Source organism: Scardinius erythrophthalmus, assembly GCF_964197995.2.
Source record: "Scardinius erythrophthalmus genome assembly, chromosome: 19".
NCBI classification, from domain to species: domain Eukaryota; kingdom Metazoa; phylum Chordata; class Actinopteri; order Cypriniformes; family Leuciscidae; genus Scardinius; species Scardinius erythrophthalmus.
In genome coordinates, this window is record NC_138239.1 from 27,601,785 (window position 1) to 27,621,029 (window position 19,245).

Below are 19,245 nucleotides of genomic sequence, written 5' to 3' on the forward strand. Positions count from 1 at the left end.
AACGTCCCTAATGCTATTGCTCATATTTAGAGTTAATGATCCGAGCAGTAGTAAATAGTTACAGTATTAAACTTTTTCCGATGCCCTGGAAACCACTCAGAACTCCTTTGCAAATGCATAGCAACTCCCTGGCAACCGCCCAGATCATCCTACTGAAGCATCTTTATAGCAATACCCTTGCAACCACCCAGAACATCCTAGCAACCACTCATAACATCTTCATGACTGCATAGAAACTTTCTAGCAGCTGCTTAGCAACACACTGGCAACCACCCAGAACATCTTAACAACTCCTTAGCAGTGCCCTGACAGCCACTCAGAAATGCCAGGCTGCATAGCAACAGCCTCGTAACCACCAGAACACCTTTGCAGTCATTTTGTAATGCCCTGGCAACTACACAGAACATCCTAACAATTGCTTGACAACACCTTGGCAACTGCTCAGAACATCTTTATGGCTGCATAGCAACCACATAGCAACACTTTTAAATGCCTTGGCAACCATTTAAAACATCATAGCAACTGCATAGCAATGCCCTGACAACCACTCAGAACATCTTTATGGCTGCATAGCAACCACATAGCAACACTTTTAAATGCCTTAATGGCAACCATTTAAAACATCATAGCAACTGCATAGCAATGCCCTGACAACCACTCAGAACATCTTTATGGCTGCATAGCAATGGCCTGGCAACCTCTCAGAACTCCTTTGCAAATGCATAGCAACACCCTGGCAGCCGCTCAGATCATCCTACTGTAGTAAGTTCATAGCAATGCCCTGGGAACCACCCAGAACATCCTAGCAACCACATCTTCATGGCTGCATAGAAACTTTGTAGCAGACGCTTAGCAACATCCTGGCAACCACCCAGAACATCTTAACTACTCGATAGCAGTGTCCTGACAGCCACTCAGAAAGTCTTTTTAGCTGCATAGCAACAACCTGGCAACCACCTTTGCAGTCACTTTACAATACCCTAGCAACCACACAGAACATCCTAACAACTGTTTGACAATACCCTGGCAACTGCTGAGAACATCTTTATGGCTGCATAGCAATGGCTTGGCAACAACGCAGAATACCTTTGCCACTACATAGCAAAAGGCTGGCTGCCGCTGTGGCGATGACTTATGCACAGGCAATAGCTATTCACATTTTCTTTCGGGAAATGTAAAAATCTAGTTAAATGAAGGCTTCTTAAGAGCTTGTGATTTGCAACATAAGGAGCATATCTTTGTTACTTTTTAGAATATGAATTTATGTTGTTAATGTTGAGAGTATATACTATGGGCCAGATTTACTAACAGCTTGCACTAGCACAAACCCTCTCTTTGGCGTTAAAATCTACTGTCAGGATTTATTAAATACACGCAGTGAAAAGTTAGCGGTGAAAAGGCGTGGACAGGGTTATTTTTGCGGCTGACCTTATTGCGTATGCATTTGTTTCCCTTTTAGACACAAAATGTATGGGAGGAGAGTATTTAAATTTATCATGCAAGGTGATTTACTAAGGTTTGCACTAGTCTATTTGCGCCATTATTTAACACCCTAAAAAAGCATGTTTTAAACCAGACGCTAATTTGGTAGATTGCGTTGGTCATTATGGAAATGATCCGGCTGTGTTCTTTAATTTGCGCATCGTCAGTAAATCACATGCAGAACTTTCCACTCCCATCTGCGCTTTTATGGGATTGCGCTCTAATGCTAATTTGCCCTGTTTAGTAAATCTGGCCCTAGATCTAATGGGAATATTGCCCCATGTTTCTGATATCATGTCAATGTTTTTGCCCATGCCACATGTGGACTCTCTGCTCTCCTGTGCTGGTAAAAATCTCCGCTCTCGCTTTGAACGCAGGCTTAATGAAACTGTACAATATTCAATATTAAATTTCTCACGAATATAACAAAATAACCTGGTGAGTCATGATGGTTGTGAGCAGAATGAAGAAGACAGGAATCTGTTTTGAACAGTAAAACTTATCTAATCACTTATGTTGTTATTGTGTCTCTCTCTTCTGCAGATGAACAGGAGTCAGTGCAGAAAAGAACTTTTACAAAGTGGATTAATTCACACTTGGCAAAGGTAAGATGTTTTGCAATCTTTTTCATCCGAATTCCCCAATGGTTTGCTTCTAGTACCATTTACACTGGATTACAATTCAACAGTGACTCCAAACAGTTCTGGGGCACTTTGAAAAATGACACATTTTTCATTTTTCATCAAAAAATCTTCATTTTGAAAAGTAGTTACACTACTGTTCAAAAGTTTGTAGTCAGTAAGATCATTGAAAGAAATTAGTACTTTTATTTAACAAGGATGCATTAAATTGATCAAAAGTTCTTGAGCCGAAAACTGGAGTAGCGATACTGAAAATTCAGCTTTGCCATCACATGTGTCACGATGTAGTTTTGTGTCCTGTCATGTTTAGTGGTTCCCTGTTTGTCTATTAGTCATCCCAGGTGTTTCTGATTAACCACACCCCCTTGTTATCTTGTTTAGCTTGTTTGTCTGTGTATATATACCTCTGTGCTTCAGTTGTTGGGTGTCGGTCGTTGAAGTTGTTTGCTGTTCTTTGTAACCGTTCCTGAGTTCCTTGTTCTGAGTTCTGCTGTTCACCCTGTTTGTTTTCATTAAATTTAGTACTTGCATTTGGATTCTCTGTGCTGTATTCCTGCCTCAGCGTAACAGAACGACCGACCAAAATTATGAATCCAGCAGTACGGATCTCGCCTGATCATAACAGATTGATCCGGGAGTTCGCTGGACAGATCGCAGCCTTGGCCCTGGAGAGCTTCGATCTGTTCCAGTACACATGGGGTTTTGTTCCTCTCGCTGTCTCTTGCTCTCTGGGAGACGAGGCTATTAAGATGTGTTACCGGCTGGGGGCTAAGGAGGTTGACCCGAGGGAGCTCCCCGATCTCTCCGGTCTGGATTGGAGAGAGGCACTCTCCAGATGTCTAGAGAGCTTCCTCCCCAGGCACGCAAGGTCAACACCTGATCTTCACGTCCCGTCCAGCACAGCGCCTTCACCGCTGGTCCCGTCCAGCACAGAGCCCTCTTCACCGCTGGTCCCGTCCAGCACAGCGCCTTCACCGCTGGTCCCGTCCAGCACAGAGCCCTCTTCACTGCTGGTCCCGTTCAGCCCAGAGCCCTCTTCACTGCTGGTCCCGTCCAGCACAGAGCCCTCTTCACTGCTGGTCCCGTCCAGCCCAGAGCCCTCTTCACTGCTGGTCCCGTCCAGCCCAGAGCCCTCTTCACTGCTGGTCCCGTCCAGCACAGAGCCCTCTTCACCGCTGGTCCCGTCCAGCACAGAGCCCTCTTCACCGCTGGTTCCGTCCAGCACAGAGCCCTCTTCACCGCTGGTCCCGTCCAGCACAGAGCCCTCTTCACCGCTGGTTCCGTCCAGCACAGAGCCTTCACTGCTGGTCCCGTCCAGCTCAGAGCCCTCTTCGCCGCTGGTCCCGCCCAGCTCAGAGCCCTCTTCGCCGCTGGTTCTGTCCAGCTCAAAGCCTTCTTCATCGCTGGTCCTACCCAGCTCAAAGCCCTCGCCGCCGCTGGTCCCGTCAAGCTCAGAGTGCGCTTCTGCTGATCCAGAGACTGTTCACGTCGCTTCTGCTGATGCAGAGACTGTTCACGTCACTTCTGCCGATCCAGAGACTGTTCACGTCACTTCTGCCGATCCAGAGACTGAGCTTCACGTCACGTCCGTCCGTCAAGTGTCTCGTCCCGCCGAGACTGAATCTGTTCCTGAGCCTGAAACTGATCCGGATACTGAGCTTGAATCTGTTCCTCTTCCTCTTTCTGCGCCTGTGTCTACAGACAAGATGGCCGACTCCACGCCTGTGTCTTCGGACAAGATGGTCGACTCCACGCCTGTGTCTTCGGACAAGATGGCCGACTCTACACCTGTGTCTTCGGACAAGATGGCCGACTCCACGCCTGTGTCTTCGGACAAGATGGCCGACTCCACGCCTGTGTCTTCGGACAAGATGGCCGACTCCACGCCTGTGTCTTCGGACAAGATGGCCGACTCCACGCCTGTGTCTTCGGACAAGATGGCCGACTCCACGCCTGTGTCTTCGGACAAGATGGCCGACTCCACGCCTGTGTCTTCGGACAAGATGGCCGACTCCACGCCTGTGTCTCCGGACACGATGACCTCCGCCACCGAACCAGTGTCTCAGGATGAGATGGTCTCCGCCGAGCCAGTTTCTACGGACAAGATGGCCGCTGACACGTCTGTTCCTGAGCCGGAGCCAGTGTCTGTTCCTGAGCCGGAGCCAGTGTCTGTTCCTGAGCCGGAGCCAGTGTCTGTTCCTGAGCCTGAGCCGGTGCCTGTGTCTGTTCCTGTTCCTGTGTCTGTTCCTGAGCCGGAGCCAGTGTCTGTTCCTGAGCCGGTGGTATCTGTTCCTGAACCAGGGGCTCCTCCGTGGCCGCCCGAAGGGTTCTCTCCGCCATGGCCGCCCGAATGGTCTTCTCCACCGTGGCCGCCCGAAGGTTCTTCACCGCCCTGGCCGCCCGAGGGGTCGTCTCCGCCCTGGCCGCCCGAGGGGTCGTCTCCGCCCTGGCCGCCCGAGGGGTCGTCTCCGCCCTGGCCGCCCGAGGGGTCGTCTCCGCCCTGGCCGCCCGAGGGGTCGTCTCCGCCCTGGCCGCCCGATGGACTGTCTGATCCGCCCTGGTCGCCTGCACTGCCTGATCCGCCCTGGTCGCCTGCACTGCCTGATCCGCCCTGGTCGCCTGCACTGCCTGATCCGCCCTGGTCGCCTGCACTGCCTGATCCGCCCTGGACTCCCATCCTTCTGCAGTCTCCAGGTTCTCTGCCGCCCCACGGGCCTGGCCCTCCATCCCGCCCCCAGGTCCGCCTCCGCTCCACCACCCTCCTGAACTATTGTTTTTTGTTTTGAGGGGCGTCAGGAGCCGCCCATAGGGGGGGGGCTATGTCACGATGTAGTTTTGTGTCCTGTCATGTTTAGTGGTTCCCTGTTTGTCTATTAGTCATCCCAGGTGTTTCTGATTAACCACACCCCCTTGTTATCTTGTTTAGCTTGTTTGTCTGTGTATATATACCTCTGTGCTTCAGTTGTTGGGTGTCGGTCGTTGAAGTTGTTTGCTGTTCTTTGTAACCGTTCCTGAGTTCCTTGTTCTGAGTTCTGCTGTTCACCCTGTTTGTTTTCATTAAATTTAGTACTTGCATTTGGATTCTCTGTGCTGTATTCCTGCCTCAGCGTAACAACATGAATAAATTACATTTTAAAATTAAATTGTAATAATGTTTCACAATATTACAGTTTTTACTGTATTTTCCATCGAATAAATGCAGCATTGGTCAGCATAAGAAGTTTAAAGGGTTAGTTCACCCAAAAATGAAAATTCTGTCAGTAATTACTCACCCTCATGTTGTTCCAACCGCGTAAGACCTTCGTTCATCTTCGGAACACAAATTAAGATATTTTTGATGAAATCTGAGCCATGTTTCACTCCTCCATAGGCTTCTATGTGACCGAAACTTGCTGGCCCAGAAAAGTTATTAAAGAGATCGTTAATATAGTCCAAGTGACTCCAGTGGCTCAATCTTAAGTATATCAAGCGACGAGAATACTTTCTGTGCGCAAAAACAAATAAAAATAACGACTTTATTCCACTTTTCATTTCCTTCTCTCTGGGCCTCTAGTTGGTTCGCGTAGTCTTTTTGCGCACAATGCGTAGCGCGTCTGTGTTACACGTCACCACGTAGGCTCACTATTGGCCGACGCCGGTCATGTGTGTGTTGCGTGATGACGTGCAACACAGACGCGCAGCGCAAAAACACTACGAGGCCCAGATAGAAGGAAATGAAAAGTGGAATAAAGTCGTTATTTTTGTTTGTTTTTGCGCACAAAAAGTATTCTCGTCGCATGATAAACTTAATGTAGTGCCACTGTAGTTACTTGGACTATTTTAACGATGTTTTAATAACTATTCTGGGCCGGTGAGTTTCGGTCACACTGGAAGCCTATGGAGGAGTCAAAATTCTGTCAGATTTCATCAAAAATATCTTAATTTGTGTTCCGAAGATGAACGAAAGACTTACATGGTTGGAACAACATGAGGGTGAGTAATTACTGACAGAATTTTCATTTTTGGGTGAACTAACCCTTTAAGTAGCTTTTTTGTGCCAGTATATATCATGATAGACAGTAGGGCTGCACGATATATCATTTTAGCATCGATATTGCAGGATGTGCGATATCAAGTGTAGGGATTGTATAGTTGATCCGTACGGACCAGTCCCCGCGGTTCGAAACGCACGTGATTCTTGGATTTATTGCAAAGTTCAACCATCATAGAGTAAAAGTTTATCATTTGCACGTGTGTAAGGTCCTATCAGTTTAAACATTCAAGCAATTTTAAACCATTTGAGTGTAAGAAGATGCAAAAGAGATCTCAATTCGGATCTCGCTCACTGTTTTCTGTGCGCACACACAGAGCTGAGCTGACCACGCGAACACTGAATTCCGGATGCGTATCATTATATTGGATCCGTGCATTAGCTCTTAAAGTGACAACAGCTTAATAAACCTGCTGCTGTCTGTGTATATTTGTGTATGTCTGTTCATATCTCATATTCACACGTCTTGTATCGTTAAACAAGTATCACATGGATGGGAACATGCATGGAAATGATATGCAGATGACGTTATGCATAGTAAAACTAGGCTTTGTAAGCTCCATATGTGATTATTTCGGGAAGGAGACGGGGTGGAGATGCATGTACGCACAATCTTCCACTGACTGGGTTTTATAAAGGGAATTTTGCACAGGTTCTGGCATATAAATCTGAAAACGTTTGTGCGTACACAAAATGTAGCTTTTGTGCGGACACACACTTTTAGGATGAAATCTACAGAAAGTTTTATACATGAGGCCCCTGGTGAAACTGTTTTCATGTTGCAACATATATCAAAATATCACAATGTCAGTTTTTTCCAATATCGTGCAATCCGACAGTCACTAACTAAGTATATAATGCTAGACAGCTGATGCTGATTTTACTCTGAGGGAACACACCACCATCTTAAGCAGTGATGGCTGTGTTACCGTCCTCCTGTCCTCCTGTCTTCCTGACCCATAATCCTTGAATAGCGAATGGTCCATGTGATTAGTTTTGTAGCCTAATGTCATAATGACTCTAAAGGGCAAATGTCTGTGTAACTGAGTAAAGCTCAGATGATTAAAGGCTGTTTGTTGTCTGGACAGTAAACAGTGAGTGAGGGGGCGTAATGCTGTAATACTCTAATAAAAATCATGAAGGGCGCTGTTTGTGCCGTGTGCTTTGAGGATGAATGCTGTGTTGTGATGGCGTCCAACTGCCATGGCCAAGACGAGTGGGTGATCTTGTGTTAGTACGCTGAGCATTAAAGACTCCACATAAAAACATGCTTTGGTAAATCATATTTATAGTAATGTTTATAATGCCATAGTTATGACATCAAAAGATGAAATTGACATAATTATGTCATCTAAAATATAAAAGTCAAAATTATGATGTAAAAAAGTAAGGCTGCACAATATAAAAATACTTAAATAGCTCTACTTGAAAGTATAAGTCATAATTATATGACATAAAAGACATTTTTATGTCATAATGATGTAACCTAAAACCTAAAAGACAAAATTATGTTATAAAAAATCTCATAATTATGAGATAAAAAAATTCATAATTATAAGTCACAATTAAATGACGTATAATAATTACATTTTTATGTTATAAGTATGACTTTATCAGATTTATATATGATTTAGCATATATTTATGATGGTCATATATATATATATGAAATATTTTGACCTCAGGGACAAAATTAATGACCACTTTTAGGGAGGATGCAGGGCTTTTTGTTTGTTTGCTACTTTTTGTCAGAGTCCACTTCCTCTGTTTACAAGTCAGATAATCTGTGTTGGCATGTTGTGTCTCTTGTCTTGTTAAGGTATGGGACAGACACTTATGTCTGACAGGTGAAAGCGTTTTAACTGGACAGAGACATTCTATCGTACTTTGTTACATTCAACATTGTTGAGATATTTCTCCTGAACGCAACTTGCGTTATGTGGAAATGTGGATTGAATATGCTTATAGAGACAAGTGTGTTTCTGGGAAGTCTTGGACACTGTAGGTATGTGCAGATGGTCGTCGAGAGGGGCTGGAACAATTCTCAGTGGGAAGAAGCATGCTTCGCTCCTGAGGTCTTTGACATGTGTGCCCGGTGATTTCAGATGGTGTGATTAAGAATCAGCAACAGAGCATTAGCAAGATCATTTCAGATACAATCAGTCAAGCTTTGGTCGGCATTATATGGGTGCATTTTACATTTTGAGAAAGTTATTCATTTGAAAAAGTCGTTATTTCTGATTTTTAGAAGATTATAGATTCTGTCAGATAACTGATTTCTTTAAAGTTAGCATGAAATGCATTTGCTACCCAATTTACTGCCATAATGTGAATTATTTTAGGGTCAATTTACATGATATAATGATGCTGAGAGAAATATTGAAGATGGAAACATTTCTACAAATGTCCATTTTTCAATAATCAATAGTTACTATACAAAATCAGAATAACTTATGTTCATCCCCTACTGTCAAACATAAACACAACAAATCAGATTAATTGATAATTGATCATTTTTTTAAAAGGAAACATTACTAATTAAATGGATGATGATGTCAGTAAACAAATAATGCCATATGGAATAGTTTTTTTATGAGGGATACTTAAACAACTTTTATTATGTCAGTCTAAATCTAAAAATATGCATATACAAAACTAATAGACATAAGACTAGCCTTTATTTCAAAATGTCTTTAACAAAGTGCATTTGCTAATACAGTGAAGAGAAGTTACAAAAACAGGTTTTGTTTTTCCCAAAAAAAGGCATCCTCATGAAAATACATTTGAAAATAAAAGGAAGTTGCTATATTTTTGTTGATGTGGTTGGTAGCGGAAATGGCTTTAATTGCACATAGTAAATGATGACATCAGCAATCCATTGTTGAAGTCACATGGTTTTGTATAATGACCCACATCTTAGAAACTAAAAGCGGAGCTGTTGTGAGATGCTATGAGTGTTGTTGCCCCTCCCTCTCTCCTCATTATGCGTGATTAGTTGCTTTGGTGACGTGGCACTTTGCAGCACACAAAGAGAGGATAATCTGACACAAATGGTGGGTTTAAGTATTCCAGTCAGTGCAGATTGCACTGAGGGGCCTTTTGTTCCACACAATCTGCTGCACAACAGTTCAAAGCACGGCTACGGAGAGCTTGAAGAATCCCCGTAATGTGTGCAGCGAGTGGGTCCACTGCAGTCCATGCTGTACAGAAAGCACACGCTCTGTGCATATTAACTGAGCTGCAGAATATGCCATGTAATGCTTCATGCCTGCAATACACTGTCTGAGAGCGTGTGGGTCCATCTGCTTGTTGGCCTGTCTGTCCAGCTATTTTTTTGTAATCTAGATTTACATTTCTTGCTTCCTTTATTTTCTCATTAGTCAGCATGACCAAGCAAATGTGTTTGCACATTACTTTCGTGATGGAAAGTTTTGTCTATTTTTGTTTGACCTCTGACTTCTCTCTTATATTTTCCTATTGTGTCCATTTCCTTTAATATTTTAAAGCAGATTTGCACTTTTTATGATTTTTGTACAGGAGCAGCTGATTTTCAATCTAAACTCCTGTCTGAATCATGTCTATATACTTCAGGATAGTGCTTGCCCTTACAAATATGGTACAGTAGCATTATGATGATGCAGTTATTAGAGAGTAATACTACATTGGTTTGGGGTTGGTAAGATTTTTGTTAATGTTTTTAAAAGAAGCCTCTTCTGCTCACCAAGACTGCATTTATTTTTACAGAAATACAATAAATACATCAACTTTGTTAAATATTTGTACATTTGAGAGTCACTGTTTTCTATTTGAATATATTTTAAAAATTTAATTTAATCTCCGTGATGCAAAGCTGAATTTTCAGCATCGTTCCTCCAGTCTTATGTCACATGATCCTTCAGAAATCATTCTAATATGATTAATGTGCTGCTCAAGAAACATTTACTATTATTATCAATATTATTATGAACAGTTGTGCTGCTTCATATTTTTGTTGAATCTGTGAAAAAAAATAAAAAATCAGGATTCTTTGAGGAATAGAAAGTTCAAAAGAACAGCATTTATTTGAAATAGAAATCTTTAGTAACATTATGAATGTCAATTTAGTGTGTCTTTCCTGAATAAACATATCAATTTATTAAAAAAACACCTTATTTTACAGTGTCTGTTACACACGTTACATGTAGTTACTGTAGTAATTACTATAAATTGTGCTTGATTACATACATCTAACCTAAACCACACCCTAATCCTAACCCTAACCCTATAGTAAGTACATGTAGCTAATTATTATTACTCAGCACTTAAATGTATAATTACACTGTAACACGCACACCTTAAAATAAATTGTAACCAAAAAATCGTACTGACCCCAAATATTTGAACGGTATTAATATGATACTGAAAAATAAATTTGCATGTGCTTTTGAAAATAAAGTTTATTTGTGCGTGTGTGTGTGTGGTTTCATCTGCCTGCACAGCTTGTAGTTTCAGTCTTTGTGTGTTCGGATGCATGACAAGTTTGGTTAAAGCGTGATGTGAGAGGGAAAAATAAAAGAGTGTGTTTCAGTATTCATGAAGAGATAAAGACCCCTCATAAACTGACACTTTACCAACTCTTGTTTGAACATCTCAATATGAACCTAACACTTCTTCAGTTGATCTGAGCAGCTATCTACATTCGTTTTTTTACCTCTACACTATCAAAAATTCATTCAATTGCATCTATTTTTATTTCTCCAAAGGAACTTTTTTGAGAAATATCTGTGACAACTTGTTATACTTTGTGTATGCTGAGCTACTGTATGAAATAGTGTCTTCTGAGCAATGCATTTTAATTCCTCTGGGAACGAAGTGGGACGGACCTAAAAGCATTCATATGCATTTATTCAGCAGATGATCTAAACCGACTTATATATAAGAATAAAGTAGAATTAAACTAAAAAGTAGAATAAATTATAGCGAGAACACCATAGCACAATGGCATAAAGCGTCCAACACATTTGCATTCAAAGAGTTAATTAATTTAATCTTTTTTCCTCTCTTCTTTTTGTCCTTTTCCAGCACAAACCTCCGTTTGAAGTCAACGACCTCTTTGAGGACATCAAGGATGGGGTGAAACTGCTGGCTCTGTTAGAGGTGCTGTCTGGACAGAGATTAGTAAGTGATGCAATATCTGCAGATTATCCCTTTGTGAAACCTCTGCATTCAGCACAGGAGCAGCTGGCGCGTGCCAGCCTTCAATGTCTGTTTATTGCCGAGATGATGGGCTCATTTCTGCTCCTGATAAACCTCTCTTATTTCCTTGCAGCCATGCGAACAGGGCCGCCAACTCAAAAGGATCCACTGGGTGTCCAACATCGGCACAGCTCTTAAGTTCCTGGAGGGAAGGAAGGTACGTGACCCTATGAACACTGGTGATCTCATCTGTCTTCATTAAATGGTGATATTCTGTGTTACACTCCCAGCCGAGTCATGTTCTGCAGCACCTTTCAAACTCTGTGTTTTAAAAATGAATTAGCTTTTGTTCATTTAAAGAAGTATTACTATAAAAGGATATACCAGAAATATGCTCTGGTCAAAATCAGGACAATAATTGAAAAGGATGGTAATAAATAGCTAAAATTGCTGGGTGAGGAATTGACAGAATCTTTTGAAATGTGGATATCAAACTGATTTGTGTAATTTGATCAATCATGGTAAATGTTTAAGCCCCTTTCACACTGGTTCAGGATGTGACATGTAATGTCTCCGTCTTAAGTTTGCTTATGATCTGCGAAATCACACTTGTGCATTTTTTTTTATTCGATCGTAAATTAGCGCATCACGTACCGTTCCACTAAGCTGGCGAACGACACACCCCTTATGCCATTGGTCCTGATCCCGGCAATGTTACTAGGTCCCCATGTTTGCATTCACACAGAGGGCACTCTAGCAGTTTTATGGCAATTTTCTGGGATCAACGCTCTGTGTGGAAGGGGCTTTAGTGTGACACAAACCAACTAACACCTCAAAACATCTCAGAATCCATCAAATCCATTGACAATACAGCATTTTTGTGTTTTTGTTTGTCACTTCCATGTAATTAAACATTTTCTGATAAAGGGATTTTTATAAAAGATATGACATAGAAGAAAAATTTATGAATTAATTGCCAATTAGAATATTATTTTATATTTAATGTATATTTTGATTTGAAATATTTTCCTTTTTGATGTTGGCAACATCCACTCAAAAAAAAAAAAAAAGAAATAGTGAAATGATTTAAAATGTAACCCTATTTTCACTTCATTGTGATATAGTAAAGACTAATATGTTTTCAGTCTTTGAGTTTTTTTGTTTCATATTTTATCCAATATATACCCTACTGTTCAAGTTTGGGGTCTGTAATATTTAAAAAATGTTTTTGCAAGAAGTCTCTTATGCTGTTTAAGACTGCATTTATTTGATTAAAAATACACTAAAACAGTAAGATTGTGAAATATTATGTCACATGATCCTTCAGAAATCATCAATACGCTGATTTGCTGCTCAAGAAACATTTCTTATTGTTATCAATGTTCTAAACAGTTGTGCACTTTAATGTTTTTATGAAACCATGATATTTTTTTGAGAGAAGATTCTTTTTTGATGAATAAAAAGTTCAAAAGAACAGCATTTATTTGAAATAGAATTCTAAATGTCTTTATCGTTACCATAAATCATATCATTTTGATTGAATTATGCATGCTGTTGTATACATTTAAAAAAAAAATCTTACTGACCCGAAACTGTTGAATGGTGGTAGTGTTGAGGAGCAATCCAGCCTAATCCTCAGTCATATCTGATCATTGAATATGTCCATATGTCCCAGTCCGGTATTTGTCATCATAGTGTTTTCCTAACTGTGTCCTCTCTCTTACCATGTCTCGTCTCAGTCTGTGTACCGAGGGTCTCCGGTCAGTACTTCTCCTAGTCACAGTTCTCACAAACACCTGCTCTTGTTACGCATACCTGCATTTGATGATGCGTACCGTATGCAGTGAGCAGCTTCATTATTTACCGATCTCTGCTGTAGGTGCTGCTGGCTGAAAGAGCTGCAATTATTTTTTAGAAAGCTTGTTTTTTTTAACAGCATCTCTTATGATGTCCATGACTGGCTGACCATGAGCAAATTGCAGTTTTCTCTATTCACTCACATGTTCCTCATATCCATTCACATTGGCCTATTCCTCAAGAAGGGAATAAGTCTGGCTGCTTGATTTTATTAAAGTCAATATCAAAATGGACCCTATTTACTTTTCTTAATGCACGTTCCTGGTTTTATCCTGCACGATTCATCAGCAGGCAGTGCTGGTTTAGACTGGCTTGTTTGCCTGACCTCAGATCTGTGGATTATGTGTATATGTTTCATTGGTATCTTTTAAATGATTTAGTCAGAGTTTCTAACCTGATAAATACTTATTTTACAGATCAAACTAGTCAATATAAATGCCACTGACATCGCTGATGGACGTCCATCCATTGTCTTGGGGCTGATATGGACCATTATCCTCTATTTCCAGGTAATGTTTGCCAATTATGATCGTAGGATCTGGAAAATTGTCACGCGTCTATGTATATCTGTATTTTAAGGGTCTGTCTTCGCAAACTTTTGCAGATTGAGGAGTTGACCAGTAATCTTCAAGCCCTTCAGGCTTTATCCAGCAGTGCGTCTTCGGTGGACAGCATGGCCAGCTCAGAGACGGGCAGCCCACCCATGAAACGCAAGGGGGTCACCAAGTTTCAGGGCAACGCCAAAAGAGCCATGCTCAGATGGGTCCAAAACACAGCGACCAAGTATGCCATTTTTTGTCAATTGAAGGAATATTTCAGAATAAATACAAAGCAAACTGACCATCTGTAATAGATATGTTAACCAAGGAGAACGGTGGATAAAAATAGGTCTAATTGTTAATAAGGCCCCTAATAAGTCGTTATTTCTTCTTGCAAGGCGTCTTGGGATTGAAGTTAAAGACTTCGGTCCTAGTTGGCGCAGTGGTGTGGCCTTCCATTCTGTTATTTATGCCATTCGACCAGAGCTCGTGGACATGGACGTCGTGAGAAAGAGAAGTAATCGTGAGAATCTGGAAGAGGCGTTCAGTATTGCGGAGAATGACCTGGGAATACCACGTTTACTAGATCCTGAAGGTACAGATACAACTTATTTTTCTCCAAATTCTCTCCAATTTCTTTTCAGATAGACAATGTCCACAAAATTGCCCCATGGTTTTTGGACATGAAAAAAAACATGTTTTTTAGATGATGTATAATGGTATTTGAAGGCCATTCTTTAAATTACGTTGGAGTACCATTCAAATACCATGGTATATTAATATGGGAATCATTCATTACTATGATATATACAGGGTTATTATAGTTTACACTAAGTGCAAATAGCCCGCCTTGTTGGCAGAGGCTATTTACACTAACTCCGCCCACTGACGTTTGGATGAGCCAGACAAAATGACGGAAAACACTGAATTGTCAACAGTAGCAATAGTGTAGGGGTAAAGCGCGTGATTTCATAACAATAATAATGTAGATTCAGTCAATGATCTGTTGTGCTGTTGAAGAGCCACTTATTTGTTTTGAGTTTGATGTGAATAGACACTGCATAATTATACTGGGGATCCGTCATCATCAGGCCTCATTACAGACAGATGCTGTTATAGTTTCTTATATAGGTCATGCTGCTATTCAAGCATTACATCAGGCTTGATCAGATGCAGAATAGCATGACATCATGATGTGATGTGGCAGAATGCCTTTGAAGAGGCTATAAAAAGCCTCATTTGGCTCTTCAGGTCAATGGATCATCTAATAAGACATGAAGTCTATGGAACACCTGATGATTTACTTTGTGTGTTGAACCTGTGAGTTACCTTTATAATCAATGCAAAGACTAACAATGTTCTATATCAACGGTGCATTTTTGTTCAGTTTCTTTTACACAATGGCACAATAGAACATTGCCATTTTTAACTAGATTTTTTTCAAAACTGTTTGTTGAATATTTTAGTCAGTTTTGTTGAATGTTAGCTTGAGGAAAGCCTTTTTCTGAAAGATTAAAACAGCTTAAAAAGTCTTATGCAGTTTGTAGTTTGAATACTTGAGCAGATTTGATGTTTGAACGTTCTTCCATTACTAACCCATTGCTATGGTTTTCTGATTCTTGCAATGCCCTAGTAACCCTCATTCTGGGTGGTTTCTAGGGCATTGTAAGAGTTTTGAGAATTGATTATTAATTGATTATTTCCATTTGCCTCCTTATTATTCACTATTATTATTTTTACTATGACATTTTTTCTTTTGTCATACACATCGCAAAAGTTTGGGGTCTGTAAGATTGGTCTCTTCTGCTCACCAAGACCTCATTTGTTTGATATTGTAAAATATTATTACAATTTAAAATAACTGTTTTCTGTTGTAATACATTTTAAAATGTTTTTTTTTTTCTGTGGCAAAGCTGAATTTTCAGCATCATTACTCCAGTCTTCAGTGTCACATGATCCTTCAGAAATCATGTATTTTTTTCAGAATCCTTTGATGAATGTAGTATAAAGTTCAAAAGAACATAATTTAATTGAAATAAAAATCTTTTGTAACATTATAAATGTCTTTAAAGTCACATTTAATATGTTCTTGGTGAATATAATAACTCATTTCTTTTAAAAAATCCCTAAATCTTACTGACCCCAGTCTTTTGAATGGTAATGTATATATTTTTCTTTTGATATTATCATCAACTTATGTACATTGGTTTGCATTATTTTTGGTTTTGGTAAGCTTTAAATCCTGTAAGAAAGAATACCAATCTACAATACAAATTTACATTAGTAAAACTAAAACTATGTGCATGCATATGGATAGATAATTAGCACAATGGTAATACCTCAAGCATTTCCCCTTGTGGGGTTCAAACCTCCAACTTTGTGTTTGTTTTTCTTGCAGATGTGGATGTGGACAAGCCTGATGAGAAATCCATAATGACATATGTAGCTCAGTTTCTGAAGCACTACCCAGATCCCCACCAGTCCGAGACAGATGGACAGCAAGAGGTACGATTTAGTGCTTATGCACAAGCTAAAAATACACTAGCCGCTTGCTGTTGTTATTTAATGCAGTCACTGCTGTAGTGCTTGCTCATTAGTCACTAACCATTTACTGTAGTCAATCACAATGTGGAATCCATTCAAGGAGCCTTTGACTCTCGCATCACACCCATAATGCATTGCTCCGTGTGCTCACTCTGTCTCTCTGTCTGTGTCACTCACTGTGCGCATTTGTAGCTGGTTCGTTCCATTCCTACATTCGCTCTCTCTATCCCAGCTCTACAGGTAAGAGTCGATTTCGTCTCGCCTGCATGAGGTTCATTTAGTGTGTGGGACATTCTCAAGAAATGATGCCATATGTGCTATAAAACTATAGGAAATGTAATTACAACCCTACCACAAAGTTATTACATTTCAAGAGTTTAAATACTAATACTTTTAAATAGATAATTGAGTAAATTGAGTAAAAAAAAAAAAATCACATTACAGTGCCTTCCCCAACATAAAAACAACATGAATTTCACAAGTGCAAAAACACGTGGTCACACCTGAAACAGATACTTTGCACATGAGAAACATGTGGTTTTGGATCAGTTCCCATGTGAAATCCACATGATCACAAGTGAGAAACATGGGAAATTCATGTTTTTTATTCTGTAAGGGCTATGAATCACACATTAAATCTAGGAATAAAATGAATAACTCATGATATGTCTCTCAAAACATGCTTTTTGCTTACACTCTTAAAACATTTTTTGGGTTGAGTAATAAAAAGATCAGTGCACAAAAATTCTCATAATGGCCTTAGCACCACATCTTTTGCCTTTAGTATTCTGGTGCTTTTTCTGTAAAATGCTGAAATTTGATATATATATCATATATATATATATAAAATTTTACATGAACTAGTATAATATAACACTGAACAGAATTAAATTACCAAATAAGTTCAGTATCATGTTAATTATGAGTAGTAAGAATTGGATAAACATACAACACACAAATGTCACTGTTTCCTGAGAATGGCCTTTCTGCAGTGGATGGATGCTCTCTGCTTGTTTCCTCTCTTTCTCTGGCTTTTATCTTGCTAACGTCTTGACTGTGTTGTGTTTGCATCTCTTGATGTGCCTTTGCTCTCCTGGACAGTATGATCCACAAGATATTGAGCTAATGCTTGAGGTATGTGGTATTAATAAATAGGGTCATAATAGCTCTGTATTGTGTGTTACAAAATAATACAAAATAGTTGAAGATCTTCCCTCTTCTTTGGGATTGGACTCTCTCCTGTTTTTCACTGTTTCACACTGCTGTGTTACTTGCTGTGGATCTCTTGCTGAATATCTGCTAAACGAGTGATAAATGGTTGTTTCTTTCTGTCTGATGTGCACAGAAAGAGGAACGCAAGGTGCTGAGAGAGGTGAAGATCTGGCTGGATCAGCTAGAGAGAGATATTCTGCGTGCACAGGGATCTGAAGAGAGTCTCACTGACAAATATCAGGTAAAGCTGACAGTTTTACTTCTATGATCTTTAAAATTAATCAGGCTGTTTTGCTGCTTTTAGAACCTCTACATGTAAATAAGATCTAATATGATTGGCTTAACTCTTTGCATTTGAAATGAGTTGTAAGTTTGCTGTCAGTTCAGATGTATTTAGTGCTGCCCCATCCTTCTTGTTTTGACTGCAGGCCTTTAAGAGCTTCCGTGTGCAGTATGAGATGAGAAAAAAACAGATCGAGTCTCTCCTGCAGCCGGTAAACAGGGACGGCAAACTGTCAGTGGATCAGGCAGTGGTCAAACAGTCCTGGGATCATGTGTCTGTTAGGGTATGTGCTTACTGCTTTGCCAAATGTAATTCAAGAGTTTGTTCACCCAAAAAGTAAAATTCTGTCATTATTTACTCATTTTTGAATGGAATGCAAATGGAGATGTTTAGCATTATGTTCATGACACTTGTTATACAATGAAAATGAATTGGGACAGACACTGTGGCGCACCAAAAATGACAAAAATGCACCATAAAAGTAGTCAGAAGTTGTACTATTGCTTTGTGTGACGAACAGACTGATTAACTTAAAATTTCCCCACCACCGCAGCTCTTATAATCTCATGTTTTGTCTATGATACGGAAGGGCTTTGGTTGTTGCATGTGCCGTATAACTAATTTCATTATTCCAAGTTTGAATATGTGGATAATGATACACAAATGCAATTTTTGATAAGAGAAAATTAACACACATCTTATCATCTTAAGATAAAAATATCACAAGAATCACTTAAATATCACTAATAATCATATAAAATCACAATAAATATTTAAAAATGAACCTATTTACTGTATACAATGGGTAAATATGTTATTTTCTTACATAAACTCATTTACTGCATTAAAGAGCAAAAAGAGTACTTGTTAATATTTTTATAGAATGCAAAGAGATTGTAAATATTAACTCTTATTTTTTTTGTACATAAATTCTTTATGATTTTTATTATGTCTGAAAATAGTTTTTACTTAAATTCTGAACTGTTGCTGCTGTGAGAATAAATGAGTGTGCACTTGTCTAGTTGTCATTAGCTGTAATTAAGTGTGAATTGGAGCGTAGACCGTGGATGCGGGGTTCATTACTGAGGAAAGAGGACAGACACACAGAGACTGTTTTGTTCAAAGGAACAGAGAAGTCCATAGAGTGGATACAGCAATCTGGCCAGACTCTTGACAGCTTGAAGGGTCCTCACAAACAGTGAGCGGCGTTAAAAACAAATCTCTCCTTTTGAATTTAGCTATGCATTTTTGTGGTTTGTGCAGCTCTTAGACTGGCACATCCATCTGGACAAGTCTATGCCGGGCCCTCTGGGAGTGATCGGAGCCTGGCTGCATCGGGCAGAACTTTCCCTGAGAGAAGACGTACCGATTCAACAGGCCCATGAAGAGACAGCCAACATCATCCACAGAAAACTAGAACAGCACAAGGTAGGTGCAAGAACTTATTTTTATTTCTTGAGGGACTTGCTCCAATCACTGTTCT

At 40.1% G+C, this 19,245-nt stretch overlaps 1 protein-coding gene across 1 annotated transcript in view; it reads left to right on the top strand.

Annotated features, from left to right (window-relative positions):
* Positions 1–19,245, top strand: part of LOC308679959 (nesprin-1-like) — a gene marked incomplete at both ends in the record, with an annotated part of 38,439 nt that overhangs the window by 635 nt on the left and 18,559 nt on the right. Inside the window, 10 exons of the mRNA XM_081347835.1 lie at positions 2,026–2,087; positions 11,214–11,309; positions 11,461–11,544; positions 13,601–13,693; positions 13,789–13,967; positions 14,122–14,318; positions 16,122–16,228; positions 17,613–17,720; positions 17,908–18,045; positions 19,026–19,190. Coding sequence (XP_081203961.1) covers positions 2,026–2,087; positions 11,214–11,309; positions 11,461–11,544; positions 13,601–13,693; positions 13,789–13,967; positions 14,122–14,318; positions 16,122–16,228; positions 17,613–17,720; positions 17,908–18,045; positions 19,026–19,190 — 1,229 coding nt within the window. The remainder of the gene's footprint in view (positions 1–2,025; positions 2,088–11,213; positions 11,310–11,460; positions 11,545–13,600; positions 13,694–13,788; positions 13,968–14,121; positions 14,319–16,121; positions 16,229–17,612; positions 17,721–17,907; positions 18,046–19,025; positions 19,191–19,245) is intronic.